The 13,846-nt window shown below is 36.3% G+C and overlaps 1 protein-coding gene across 4 annotated transcripts in view; it reads left to right on the top strand.

Annotated features, from left to right (window-relative positions):
• The window catches only part of PRKG1 (protein kinase cGMP-dependent 1), a 1,321,998-nt gene that overhangs the window by 1,151,999 nt on the left and 156,153 nt on the right, over positions 1 to 13,846 (top strand). For all 4 annotated transcript variants that reach the window (XM_054503395.2, XM_054503394.2, XM_063669971.1 and 1 more), the window contains one exon: positions 1,149 to 1,214. In XM_054503395.2, the coding sequence (XP_054359370.1) occupies positions 1,149 to 1,214 (66 nt within the window). The remainder of the gene's footprint in view (positions 1 to 1,148; positions 1,215 to 13,846) is intronic.

The raw sequence follows: 13,846 nt of genomic DNA, 5'->3' as shown, positions 1-13,846 counted from the left end.
CATATTAATTATTAATTATATTAACTTAGAAATTTTATTGTTTTTGGAAAAAGTAAATTTTCAAATAAAACTTATTTTGTAATTTTTAAATTATTTTTTAAAACTCTCATGGGTACATAGTAAGTGTACTTTTTATGTGTACTTAAGTATACATAGTAGGGGGTACATGAAATGTTTTGATACAGGCATGCAATGTAAAATAAGCACACTGTGGAGAATAGGGTATCCACCCCCTCAAGTATTTATCCTTTGAGTTACAAATAATTCAATTACATTGTTATTTAAAAATACACAATTGTGTTATTATTGACTATTGTCATCATATTGTACTATCAAATAGTAAGTCTTAGTCATTCTTTCTATTTTTTTGTACCCATTAACCATGTTACCATGATAGTGATACTAGTAATTTTTAACTAGCTGAAAATGAACTGTGAATGTTAATTTATCAAATCCACCTGTAACTATTGGATCAAACATAAGATACCAGGATAGATTTTCAAAGGTTTAAGAGGTTGATAGATACGAATGCAGTAACAAATTAAATGCTTCTAAAGGGACAATATTTACATGTTTCTATCAGTGTGACTTAAGATTTGTCAAATACTCTTAAAGAAACATAACCTCTGATATGGATGAATGACTATGTGCCGTAAGTTGCCAAAACATTAGCCGCATAAAAACAGGGTCTTTAAAGTAAGGAAATAATTTAAACAAATCAGTTGTTCTCAAGGATATAATGATAAATTCATATACAAATGGATCAGATACTCAATTTCTGGAAGTATAGCTTCAAATTCTTGAAAAACTTTTGCGTATTTATGTTTGTTATTATCTTGATCGTTATCCAACTATTTTATTAATTTCCCCAAAGGGAATGATATCAAATTTGTTCTACTTGGGTGAATGAAATTTCAAATTTGAAAACTGTAACTACTGGATTATAACTGTAGGATTTGTATGATTAATGACAAGGGTAAGATGATTCCTCAGAAAAAAAATTTTGAAACATAAACAAAGCTTAAGCCTGGAGGTGGATAAATCAGAAGAGTTTATATAATGTAAATTTTTTCCTGAATTAATCACAATGGACACTGTGCTTTGATATTAAAGGTTATTTTATTTGAATGTCTCTATTTTTTATATAGGGAAGATGTGAGAACAGCAAACGTAATTGCTGCAGAAGCTGTAACCTGCCTTGTGATTGACAGAGAGTAAGTACATTGTTTTATTATGTGAATTACACACTCATATCAGCAACACACATGAGTTCTTGGAATTAGACACCATTTTATGGAGCTATTAATACTTGTTTTATATCTTTTCATTTTTAAATGAATTCTGTATTTGTTTCTTATTCTCTATTCTTAAAAGTGGCTGGCTCTGCCATTCTAGCTTTGTGATCTTTAACAAGGTACTTAATCACTGTGAGCTTCAGCTCAGCTCATTTGTACACTGGGGTAATGAAATATCATACGGATATTTTGAGGATTAGTGAGAACATATGAGTAAAGCATTTGTCCAAGTGTCTTTTACTCAGGAGGTACTCAACCAATGCTAGTTATTTTTGTAAATTTTTAGAATTATTATTCCATTTTTGTTAAGAAATGGGTTATTCTTTGAGTAGTTTTAGTTATCCCCTCTATTCTCCTATCTCCAGACTTCCATAATAGAAGCATTTAGGGAAGAAACTTTTGAAGAAATAATCAGTTCTAGACATAGGCATATATTTAAGGCCATTAAAAATTTGTCTAATAATGTCTATCCCTGTTTCTTCTCTCAGTTCTAGCTTGTTCTTTTCATTACCTGGATGCTTTATAAGTTAAACTGCAAATGTCAGATTATTGATTCTCCAAGAGCATGGTTAGAATGCATATGTACTTTCTGGAAGCAGTCGAACAGATTTTTCTTCCTTGTAATGTATGTGGATAAATTCATCAGAATAGCCAAGTACCTGACCCAAGAAGAACTATAAAACATCCATTTTAGTGGAGCCATTCAAACTGGAATAGGCAGTGAGTGACCACGTAGAATGAACCTGAGGAGCCAGGTATGATTAGCCTAGAATGATGGAGCTGGATACCGAGCTCAGAGGGCTCCGGGTGGAGAGAAATTCTACCCAATTTACAAATCTCACTTTGAGAGGCCCTTCTGTGCTGGATCACTAGAACCAGAGCAGAGACACAGTTGCAGAATGATAGTAATATCCATGGATATTTCTGAAATTGTTATATTTTGTCTGGTTCCCCAAAACAATAATTACCAATTCGCTCTTCTATTCAACTCACATTTTACTGAGAATCTGCTATGTACAAAGCATTGTCCTAGGAGAAGATTCAAAGGAGCAGCACAGATGCAGAAGAAAAGGTATTATTAGGTGGATGTGGAAGTATAGGAAAAGCAATATAAATATGGTGACTAACGTAAGAAATACTCATAGGAAAGCTATCAGCCTTTTAAATTGGCTAAAGTGAGACTGTGTAAAGGTAGTTGGTGGAGGTGTTGTAACAAGTTCACAAGCATGCTGGCACTGGTTCACTGAGAAAATTGAATGTTGGGATAAGGGCAGTTCTGACCATTTTATGCAGCAAAAAGTTATCACTATAACAATGGATTTAATAGACTAATCTGAGAATTCAATGTAAAACGAATTAGAGGGAGAGGTTAGAGACAAAATAGTTGGTTAGGAGTCTAAATTCAGTTGGTGATTATGAGACCATTTGTAGGAGGAACCTATAAGAAACGAAGAGGTAAAACCAGAAAGTTTCACGTCTTACTGAATGTGAAGAGCAAGGGAGAAATTAGGGATGTCGTTGGGATAGAAAAGATGTAAAAGGAAAGTAGAAAAATCAGTTTGGTAGGTACAATGACATTCTACTAAGAATGTAATGCATTGAACATACAATGTCGAACACTCAAGAATGGATGGCCTGCAGGAGACAGGAAATGTGGGACAGAAACTTTTGTTAGAATTAACTTAAAATTAGCTTTAGAATTGCCTACATGTGGTTAGCAGCTGAAGCTATGAGACAGGACAGAATTGCGTGAAAGAATCGAGAAGAAGATTAAAAAGCCAAGGCTAAATTTAGGGAAATCCTTTCATTTAAGCATTAGGGAAAGTAAAACCAGTGAAGAATAATGAGATGTTAGAAAGCAGAGCAGTGTAGGAGACTTCAGAAAGCAAGAGGATATTTCATGAGAAAAGAGATAATCACAGTGTTACAAGCTGAGAGGCATGCAGATAGAGAAAAGGGCAATAGGCTTAGTAACCTGGGAGAAAACAGTTTTATTAAAGTGTCAAGAATGGAATCCAGATTACAAAGTGTGACTAGGTGGAAAGGAAGTGAGAACACTGAGCTTACAGTATACAAGTATCCAGGAAGTTGGAGCAGATGAAATACTAAAGGGGATATTTGATAAATGGGACCCCAGGGGAGAAAATAGTGGGCAAATGAGGAAAGGTTCTTGGAGAGCACATATATATATGTATTTTTGATTTTCTGAAAAGTGAGAAAGAGGCAAGGTAGAAAATTTGTAGAGAAATGCCGGGATGTAGATAAGGATAGTTGTGGGAACTTGAATGGACTTAATCTTGCCTCTTTTAAAGCACGAAGCAAGGAAATCTAGTGAGGGGAGGAATGAGACTGAGGCTTTTCCCTAATCCTAATTTTCTCTCCTTATCCAAACCTAGGCATTTACACTGTACGCTGACAAGTGAATGGATGTGGTCAAAGCTCAATACTTGAATCTTGACTGCACCATTTTACAAGAATATGGGTAAATTACTTAAATTCTGTCTCAGTTTTCCTGTCTGAAAAATTGGATAACATTATCAAAATTATAAAATTGATTTGAAAATCAAATGATTTAACATAGGTAAACATCCATGCACAGCACAATACGTGAAGTAAGCACTAAATAAATATGCCCTTCCTCTTCTTACAGAAGCCGTAGGATTACCTTGGATTTAGCTGTGTTTCTCTCTACTCAGCATTGGTTTATCTTCAGGGTTATATACGGAGAAGACACCTTGAGAGAGGTCTACCTTAAGCACAAATACAGAAAAATCAGCTTGAGTCTAAGAATTCAAAAAGTACATTTGTATACTCTTAGCAGAGAAGTTGGGCTTCCAACCAAATGTTGAATTCACAGCTTTATTTTTTAAAAAATGAAACTGTAACTGAAGGATCCTGTCAAAAGCCTGCTGCTGATACCTAATTTATGGCCACTTAGAAGAGCACCAGGGCTTCATCCCATGCAAACAGATGGCAGACATTAGCACTGTCAACAAAAGTAGCTTCCTTCACAAATTTACAAGCGAGGTACCATGTTCCATAAGCCAGTGATTATGTTTTATCATTCCAGAGGGAGAGCAAAAGAACATTATTGTAACTAATCATGCATGTCATTGACAAACCAGAAGATGATTAACAGATACATGGTGTCCTCAAAGGCATTCTCTAAATATTGGTTTCTTGTAGTCTACTTATTGTCTTAATAAGTACCTGCAGTGGTGTCAAAATTTATGAATATTGTATAAAAAGAATATTAGTCTAACAGAACCATCCATTAATAAATTTCTTAAATATATAAAAAACAATTAAGTATCTTTGGTACCTCTTTTTTTGGAATTTATTTTGAAAAGAAATAAATATAAAACTAAGTACAGTCATTCCTTAGTATCCATGGGGGATTGGTTCAAGGACCTCCTTTGAATACCAAAATCCACAGATGCTGAAGTCCCTCATATAAAATGGCATAATATTTGCCTATAACCTATGCATGTCTTCCCTGTATTTTAAAATATATCTAGGTTACTTACAATACCTAATAAAATCTAAATGCTATGTAAAAACTTGTTATACTATATTGTTTAGGAAACTACAAGAAAAAATTTCTATACATATTCAGTAAAGGTGTAACCAATGTCTTTTTCAGCTAAATATTCTTGATCTACAGTTAGCTGAATCCACAGATACAGAATGCATGAATACGGAAGGCTGACTGTATACTTTTGTATTCTGTGATCAGTTATGCAATGTCTGCTTATTCACCGTTATGGGAAGCTGTTTAAACTAAAAGTTCTATTAAGATAATTGATTTTTTGACACATTGAGGATCATTTTGATAATTGTTCAAAGACAGCAACTTATAATTATTAGTAAACCTTAAAGAGTTATATATTTTTCCCCAGGAAATTAAGATTTAGATTATCAGAGTCCTAACTCTATCCCTGATTCACTGTGTAGCCTCTGAGACACAGCCATACTGGTTATGAAAATGGAAACATTTTCATGCTGGATGGTAAATAGCACTCGTCTGAGATCCCTGCATGTCTCTCCCACTCCTCTGCTGCCCCAGTTGTCTGATTGCCCCCTACTCCTAGGACATTCTAGATCCTTCTTTAATCCAGCAAGTAAGGAAGTGAAATCTGGCAAAAACCAGGACTATTGTCCATTTTTGTTGGTCAGTTCCTGGGCCCTACTGGCCATTAATTATCTTTCCTTTCACCTCTGATAATGTCAAGCTAAAATATAATGCCCTATTATCAATTGTTTTCATGCTTTTGCTTTACAGGCCTATTATTTAAATAAAATCAATTAGAAAGAAAACAGAGGAACTGTTTTGTTTGTCATGGGAGTAAGACTCCTAAAGGATCCAGTGGTCTTCATTCTTTCCCTCAGAATCACTCCAGGTGATTCTTGAGGCCCTTGTGGGACCCTAGAAGACACTAAGAATGATTTATACAGCACACATGGCTGATGATGTCCCTACCATCAGTGACACTCTGTGATGTTTTCTCATACCATGGGGCCAGTTTTGTTATTGGGACAGTCTAGGAAGTAGAGACCCAGAACTAGCCCAGAGTAAATGCAATGTGATAGAGCATAAAAATGATGAAATTAGGAGGAAATGTCAAGCATAAGATTGTAGGGCATTGCAAGTAGCAATCTCTGAAACTGAGATATCTCTAGATATCAGGGAAGTCTGGGTTACCATGTTTCAAGTTTTTGACCTCCCCAAACTATAGTCACCTGATATATTCATGCCATATATTTAAAAATGTACCAAGACTCTCGCCATAATTGGGGAGCAACTCATAAGACTAAGGTTGATCCCAAGGTCCATAAATAATAAAGTAGCAAATATATTACTGAGGAAGATTAGACACAGAGAAAAACATCACTGGAGTTGGCAAACTAAAGACTATTCCTCGACACCCAGACTGGAGCCTAAGAGTTAAAACTGGGTATGTTTAATAGATTTGGCATTAGAGCTAGACTAGGCAATTTTTATATTTATTCACAGAGAAAGATAACAAGGAATGCCTGATTCCTGTGTCAGGTACTGGGATACTGAGATGAACAAGACACAAATTCAAAATAGGTTTGAAAACTGAGTATATAGAACCAGCTCAATTAGAGACAAATTGGTGTCTGTATTAGAATGGTTTTTTGTTCCTCTACCAGTGCTAGTAGGAAAACCTCAGTGCCTTCCATGTGTAGCCTCTGTTTAGAACTCGTTTGTAACTCTTTAGCCACAACAGCATCAGTCCCCAAGGATACAGCTTCTGATGCTGGTCTCTATCTGAATCTCCTCCCAGCCTCATTGCTTACGGTGAGTTTGTGCCTTCCTGCATTTCCTGTTACTGCATTTATTCAGATATTCAACTCCAAGTTCCAGGGGCAAAGAAACAGAAATACTGAATCCATGCTCTGGGATAGGAAGATCACACAGTGAACCAGCCATGCAGGAACCTGCGTGGCCATTGGAACCCAGAGTGCCAAACGGGATAGAAATATGTGGAGAAAATAGTATTTATGTAACTCTTCTCAGGGAGGTGCTATTGGTATTTCTGATAAGCAACTTGGGATTGGGGGGTAAGGCTTGCCAAGGTGCATACTCGAGGTAGAATAGGTGATCGCTAAACTGCCTGGTAGGTTGCATTAAGTGTGGGAGTTTTATCTTCTGAGTGGGGTCTGCAGGCATGACTCTATTATAGAACTACATGACTCAAACAAGGGGTTGGCAAACTTTTTCTGTAAAGAGCCAGATAGTAAACATTTTAGGCCCATGGGACAAATTACCTTTGTTGCAGCTACTCAACTCTGTCTTTGCAGTGCAAAAGCAACCAAAGATGATATGTAAATGAATGAGGACAGATGTGTTTCAATAAAGCTTTATTTATGGACATTGACATTTGAATTTATATCATTTTCTTATGTCAGGAAGTATTATTCAGCATTTGATTCTGTTCTCATCATTAAAACATGTAAAAATCATTCTTATCTCATGGCCATACCAAAAATAAGCAGCTGACAGAATTTGGCCTATTGGCCATAATTTCTTGACCCCTGACTTAAATAATATTAGAAAGTGGAAGGCTATCCATAGTTGTCCTGCTCCAGTTTTTCTCCATCCTGTACTCAGCTTTTTAAAATAAAGCAAATACATAAAAAGAACTGATTTGAAGCGTCTGATCAGCACTGCCCATGGTGTCTTCCAGCGCGCTCCTCCTGATACCATCTGACTGTTTGTCTTCCAAACACTGGCACGCTTTACTCCATCCCCTCAATTTCTTCACTTTACTCTTCTGTACACATCTTCTGTAATTCTTTCCCATTGTATCCCCATCCCACTCCACTCCCCATGAACACACCTCTTTTTGTAGTTGATTCCTGCACCTCTTAATTCCACTCTTGCATTCTCTAGAAGTTTGCTTCAGGCTTCGCATCAATTTGGTAATAGCTAACTAATTAGAGATTAAAATGGTTCTCTGCAATAATTATTTGCATTATGATAACACCCCTGAGGAATGACAAATCGTGAAAATCCAGAAGAATCTTTTAGCATGTCAGGTGCCATTGGGGGAGAGAAGACGGAAAGTAGAGGGGAGATATGGGGACTGCAAACCCTTGCAGGCACCACTCTGAGATCACCAACCATATCAGTCTCAGGAAGGAACATGCACCCAATGGTGATTTTCCCACCGAGGTTGCCTGTATTCTTCTTCTCATATAGCTTGTCACTCTGTGTCCACATTATAGGACTGAATGAACTCTACATGTCACATCGCCTATTGTCACATTGCTTAACTAATAGGATGATACACTTAAAATATTTCACAGCCTCAACCTTTCTTACAGCCTAAGTGGATTTTATTTTGGTTCATTTTCCTGAATAAAATCTAGGGTGATGTGAGGATATTGGCAGGATGATCACAGGAAAACAAATGTGCCTTTTGAGAATGGTGTCAGCTGCAATTATTTGAACTTGTCTTTTTTTACAGAGCTGTTATTGACTGGTGTGCTTTTCAAAAAATATGTATTAAACAGGAAAGATAAAATCTAGAGGTTTAGAAGAAAGAGTGACATTATATTCGTTCCATTTAATGATGTGGGTTGAATTATAGCATGCCCTGAACAAGCATGATCTAACTACAAAATAAGTACAGTCTCATTGGAAAAGGAGTATACCCTGAGACAACATTTGTGGTTTAAAGTCATGGAAAGAGACAGTTGAGACAACTCCTCATGTTTGCCTGGCTTTGAAATGGTAGTAGACATTCATCCTGTTGCAAGTCCTTATAGCAATGGTATACAGCATGACTGACTGGGATGCCCAGACTGTTGGTTCATCCGCCCAACCAGAGCTTACTGGTTACCTGCCATATGTGAACCATCCAGACATCTAGTATTTGGGGTTTTAAAGGCAAATATTTAAATATTATATGCTTATTTCCATCTCTGTTATATGGATAATTTCCAACAATAATCTGTTAAGCCACAAACTTACAAAGGTTCTCTTTAGTAACCTTTTGACTCTGCTCAAAGTAAAAGAAGTCCAATCTCAATTTTTAATATGCTGGTGGGCCATCAATCAAAATTTAACACACTTAAGAAATTATTGTTAAAAAAATGTATATGGTAAGTGGATAAGTCAGAAAGTCATAGAAGAGATTTAAGAAGGAGAAGTAAAAGGGAACATACAAACCAGAGCTTACCAAGCGTTTTTTAGAAAAGGCCAAACAATAAATACTTTCAGCTTTTTGGGCCAAACAGTGTCTGGCATGAAAACTCAATGCCATTTCACCCAAGGGCCATAGTTTTCTAACCCCTTTTATAAATAAACTTATTTTACAGATGAAGAATTTGAGGCCCAGAAGTGTCAGGTATACTCAAATCACACTGTTTAATAAGAATTAAGACAGATCGAGTATTCACATTCTTATATTATAATGCTTTTGTTATATCTCAGGATTTTAGAAAATAATGAGAATTTGAAAAACCTCTCTTCCGAATTCTTTAGTTTAAAAATGAGGAAGGTGAGTCCTAGAAGGAGTGTGGATTGTCCAAGCTCTTTAATGTCAAGGGTGGGATTACAGCACAGGCCTCATAACATCTGTTTCAGTGGTTTTTCGCCTACCCCACATTATTCTGTAAATGACTAAGATAGAAAACTCATACATTTATTAATTCAATAAGCACATACTGAGAGTATCAAGTGGGTTTTATGCTCTAGGCTCAGTGCTATGATATATAGGGATGTCTAAAAACAGTTTCCTTCAAGAATCTTGGAGTCATGAAAATGAATAAATCATATGATAGTCCACCTGAAAAAGAGGAATTGATGGCTTATGAATTGAACTGAAATATTTTCATTGAATTAAATATTAATCTAATTATACTACTTCTAAATATATGTAGATATATGGATCTATATAGATATCTCTTAATATGTAGATCGATCGATCACTGGTAAAATATTTGAGTTCCAAATGGCTCTTCAAATGGATAAGAACCTCACGAGTCACATCTCCATCATCCTGGCTAAATATTTGGAATTACAGAATTTAAATGATAATTTTATCAATTCAGCTAATAAATTTATTTCATTAAAAACATATGGGCCCTTATTAGCTTACTCCCCTCACATCCCATAACAACTTTGGTTCGCCTGTTGATTTTCATTGTACCGTCCTTTTACTTGCCATACCATACATTTACAACACTTGTTTATCTGTATTGACTTACAAACTACAAGCTTAAGGAGGACAGGACTATGTTTATTTGGTTCACTACTGTATCCACAATTAGCACAGTATCAGGAAATATAATAAGTACCTACTGTCTATTGAAATGAACGAATGAATGAATGGATGATGCCATATTAGTCTGAATCTAATCAGCATATAGTAATTTGAGCAGCAAAGTGTTACGATAAAAAAATAGTAACTATAATAGGGGACTGGAATAATAAGTATGAAGCAAAGAAAGCTTTAGAACATATAGAAATAGCAGATATAAGGAGTATTCAGTAACACTACTCCTGTGAGAGAGCACCCAGTGAAGACACCTCCCTTCTTGCCCCCCCCCCCACCCTTCCCCGCTCCACCCTGCTGAGGCTGAGAGCTAGACCTTGTTATAGAGCAGGGTTCCTGAAGCACACCACTATTGACATTTGGGGTCAGATAGTTGTTTTGTGTTGCGGGGGTGGGCTGTCATGTGCAAAGTAGGATGTTTGGCAGCATTCTGCCCTCTACCCACTAAATAGTAGTATCCCTCACCTCTCCAGTGTGACATTCAAAAGCATGCCCTGAGCAAGCATTGCCAAATGTCCCCTGTGGGGTGAAAATCACCCCCTGTTAGGAAGGATATAGTCATTACTTACTGGATGGCAGTGAAGTCTTTGTGATGCCAAGCCAATAGAACTTGTGCCAGGAATCTGCACTGTAGGGTGCAGGAAAGCTCTCTGTAAAGGGAGGCATAAAACCACCTGAGGGGAAGTCCGCTGGGGAAGCTGCTGGCTGCCATGTACTGTAGTAGCCAGACACAAGAGAAACCTCAAGAGCTTACCAAGAACATTGGAACCAGGAAGCTGAACCCTTTTGTCCTTGAAGTATCTCTCCAATACCTTCTGCCAACAAAGTTTCAGTGCCAGTCAACCTGATCCACTTTTACAGAGCAGTTAAAAAGAGTAAATTTTGGACTGAGAGGCAATAAATCAATTATCCATACAGATTCCAAACCAAATCCTATTCTGGGATCCAGAGATATAAAGGTGAATAGCAAAGTCTTCTCTTTCTTTGGATTAACTCTTGGTCCAAACAGATGCATTCAAAAATCAGCATGAGAAACTGCATTTTGAGTAAGAATAAAATACTTGGGGAACATTGAGGATGGAAGAATATGTTTAGCTGGTAGCATCCTAGAACTTCCTGGACAGTATAACATGAGAGCCAAGTTGTTAAGTTTGAGTAGGTATATTGCAAGTGAGGAAGGAAGGGTAAAGACAGCTACTGCTGAGGGAAGGACCTGTATAGAACACAAGGAATTTAGAAAGACTTTTGTACAGTAATAAGGGGAGTGTGGCAATAACAGAGGATTTATGGGACAAGGAATTGGATAATTAGGTGGAAAGCTGGAAGATGTGTTTGGAAAGAAGAGATGGGGATAGATGGTAAATAAATATCCTAGTGTCTCAAACTAAAATAATCTAGATTTATTTTGGGGGCAATAAGAAACCAACAGAGAACCATTGGAACTGTATTTTGTATTTGTTTTCGAAGGAAGAGAGTAGCAGATTAATTACAACGGGGAAGAACTCAAACAGGCAGACTTTTAAGATACTGATGCAGTAGTCCTAAAGGATGTTCATTAGAGCTTAAGAGCCTTAACTTTAGTCTAGGGCCAGGCACAGTGGCTCATGCCTGTAATCCCAGCACTTTGGGCGGCCAAGGCAGGTGGATCATTTGAGGCCAGGAATTCAAGACCAGCCTGGCCAACATGGTGAAACTCTGTCTCAACCAAAAATACAAAACTTAGCCTTAGTCTAGCATGGTGGCACACACCTGTAGTCCCAGCTACTTGGGAAGCTGAGGCAGGAGAATTGCTTGAACCCAGGAGGTGGAGGTTGCAGTGAGCTGAGATCGCATCACCGTACTCCACCCTGGGTGACCGAGCAGACTCTGGCTCAAGACACAAAAATAAAAATAAAAATAAATAAACTTTAGTCTAAAGTAGATTTTTATTAATAATTAAACGTGAGGGATGAAAGGGAAATGTTTCTAGTTTGGGAAACTTTGATGTATTTAATAAATAAATAATAGATGTATATAATAGATAAAGAATAGAACAAGACAGAGCAGGTTGAGATGTAAGTAACTGGCTGATTCAGTTACGGATATTTCAAGTTCAGGCTGCCTAAGTGATATGCAGATAGTCAGCAGATGTCCATTGGCAGTTAGAAATGTGAATTTTGTTGTGTTTTACTTTTTACAATCAGATGATGAATGGAAATTGATGTTGGAGTTCATAATCATTTTAAAAATATGATAATCACAGCTTTGATTACATTAATTACAGTTATTGTTTTGTTTTGCACCAATGAATAAATAATTCATTTTTTTCCAGTAAATGCTTGATTGAAACCTTACCGTATTTCTAAGACTTGCATTTTTGTCCATTGGATGTTATAAAACTTGTTATTTAGAAATTCACAATGTCTTCGGAACTCATAAACAAGTTGTATGAGTGAATAAGAAAATATAAAAGATTTCAGTTTCTAAATCAAAAATATCCATCTTAATTTCTTCAATTAAAAAGATAATATTTGAAACTTTATATTTGAAAATCTCTTTACCATTTTTATGTACAACATTTGGCTGTTTATTTGAGGAGACGTTATAATGCTTCTTGTGTTCCAGAGGTAAACCAGGGAGGGGAGGGCACCAGGATTTATTTCTGACAGAAGCTTAGCAATCAGTTTAAAAATTCACTGTATAGTCATGAAGTTTGAGAGTTGAATTCTGCTTTAGACATCCACAGCGCTTTTTTGGTGGAGTTAAGTGGTTTTGCTTACTTTAGTATTCACACTTCCCTGGTGAGACAGTTATTACAGGCCCAGCTGGGTCATAAAGATCTAAGACTTTTCTTTTCTTTTCAATATGTCTAGCAGTTGGTACTTGTTTTGAAACTCATAGCATGGATGTATGAATTGGATTAGCATCAGCCACAATAACAGTGAAACTTCATTCCCAGACAGCTGTGTTTACAAAGGAGGCCTTTTTAGAATTTACTTCTTTGCATAAAGTACAATGATCATATTAGCCATTGCTTTGCTACAGTCATATAATTGAATTAGTTTTAAATGGAAAGCCAGACTAGCAAAGGCAAATCATGATTTGCCTTTAATAGGCAAGAAGGGTGCTGTCCTCCTAGCTGCACTGGAGATAGTACATTGTCATCTAGACAAGAAACCCACTTGGGCTGAATAACATTTTATTTAATTATTTTGCATTATTCCCATAGGGTTCACTTTAAATCTTCTCTCTTTTTTTTACCTTTCTAATATAGTCTATGTCATGTGATTATAAATGTAATAACTGTTTGTTTTAGAAAGATTGGAAAGCATAGAGACATATAAATATAACCCTGCCATTCAAAGGGAATTACTGTTGATAATTTCGTGTCCTTAAATAGTGAGATAATTCTGCCTAGATATTTTTCTCCTGCTTTGTCTACATCCTGGGGCAGCATTAATAAATCACATACACACAGATAGAGATATTAATGTATACACATAGATGCTAGATGTACTATAGATGAATAGTCATTAATTTTTCTCACAGCAAACTTGCAAGGAATTCTTTTTTTTCTCCATTTCAAAGGTAAACTAAGCTTCACATAGCCAAACTGTCATGTTGCAAAACATACAGCTTGTAAGTAAAGAAATGGTATTTGAGTTTAATTCTATTTTCAAAGCCTGTTACAACACATTACTTTACCACGTTGCATTAGCAATTTACCATGTTAATAAAAACACTTCATGTATAATTGAGTTTCTT

This window comes from Pongo pygmaeus, chromosome 8, assembly GCF_028885625.2.
Source record: "Pongo pygmaeus isolate AG05252 chromosome 8, NHGRI_mPonPyg2-v2.0_pri, whole genome shotgun sequence".
In the NCBI taxonomy this organism is placed as follows: domain Eukaryota; kingdom Metazoa; phylum Chordata; class Mammalia; order Primates; family Hominidae; genus Pongo; species Pongo pygmaeus.
This window is presented reverse-complemented; position numbering and strand designations above follow the sequence as displayed.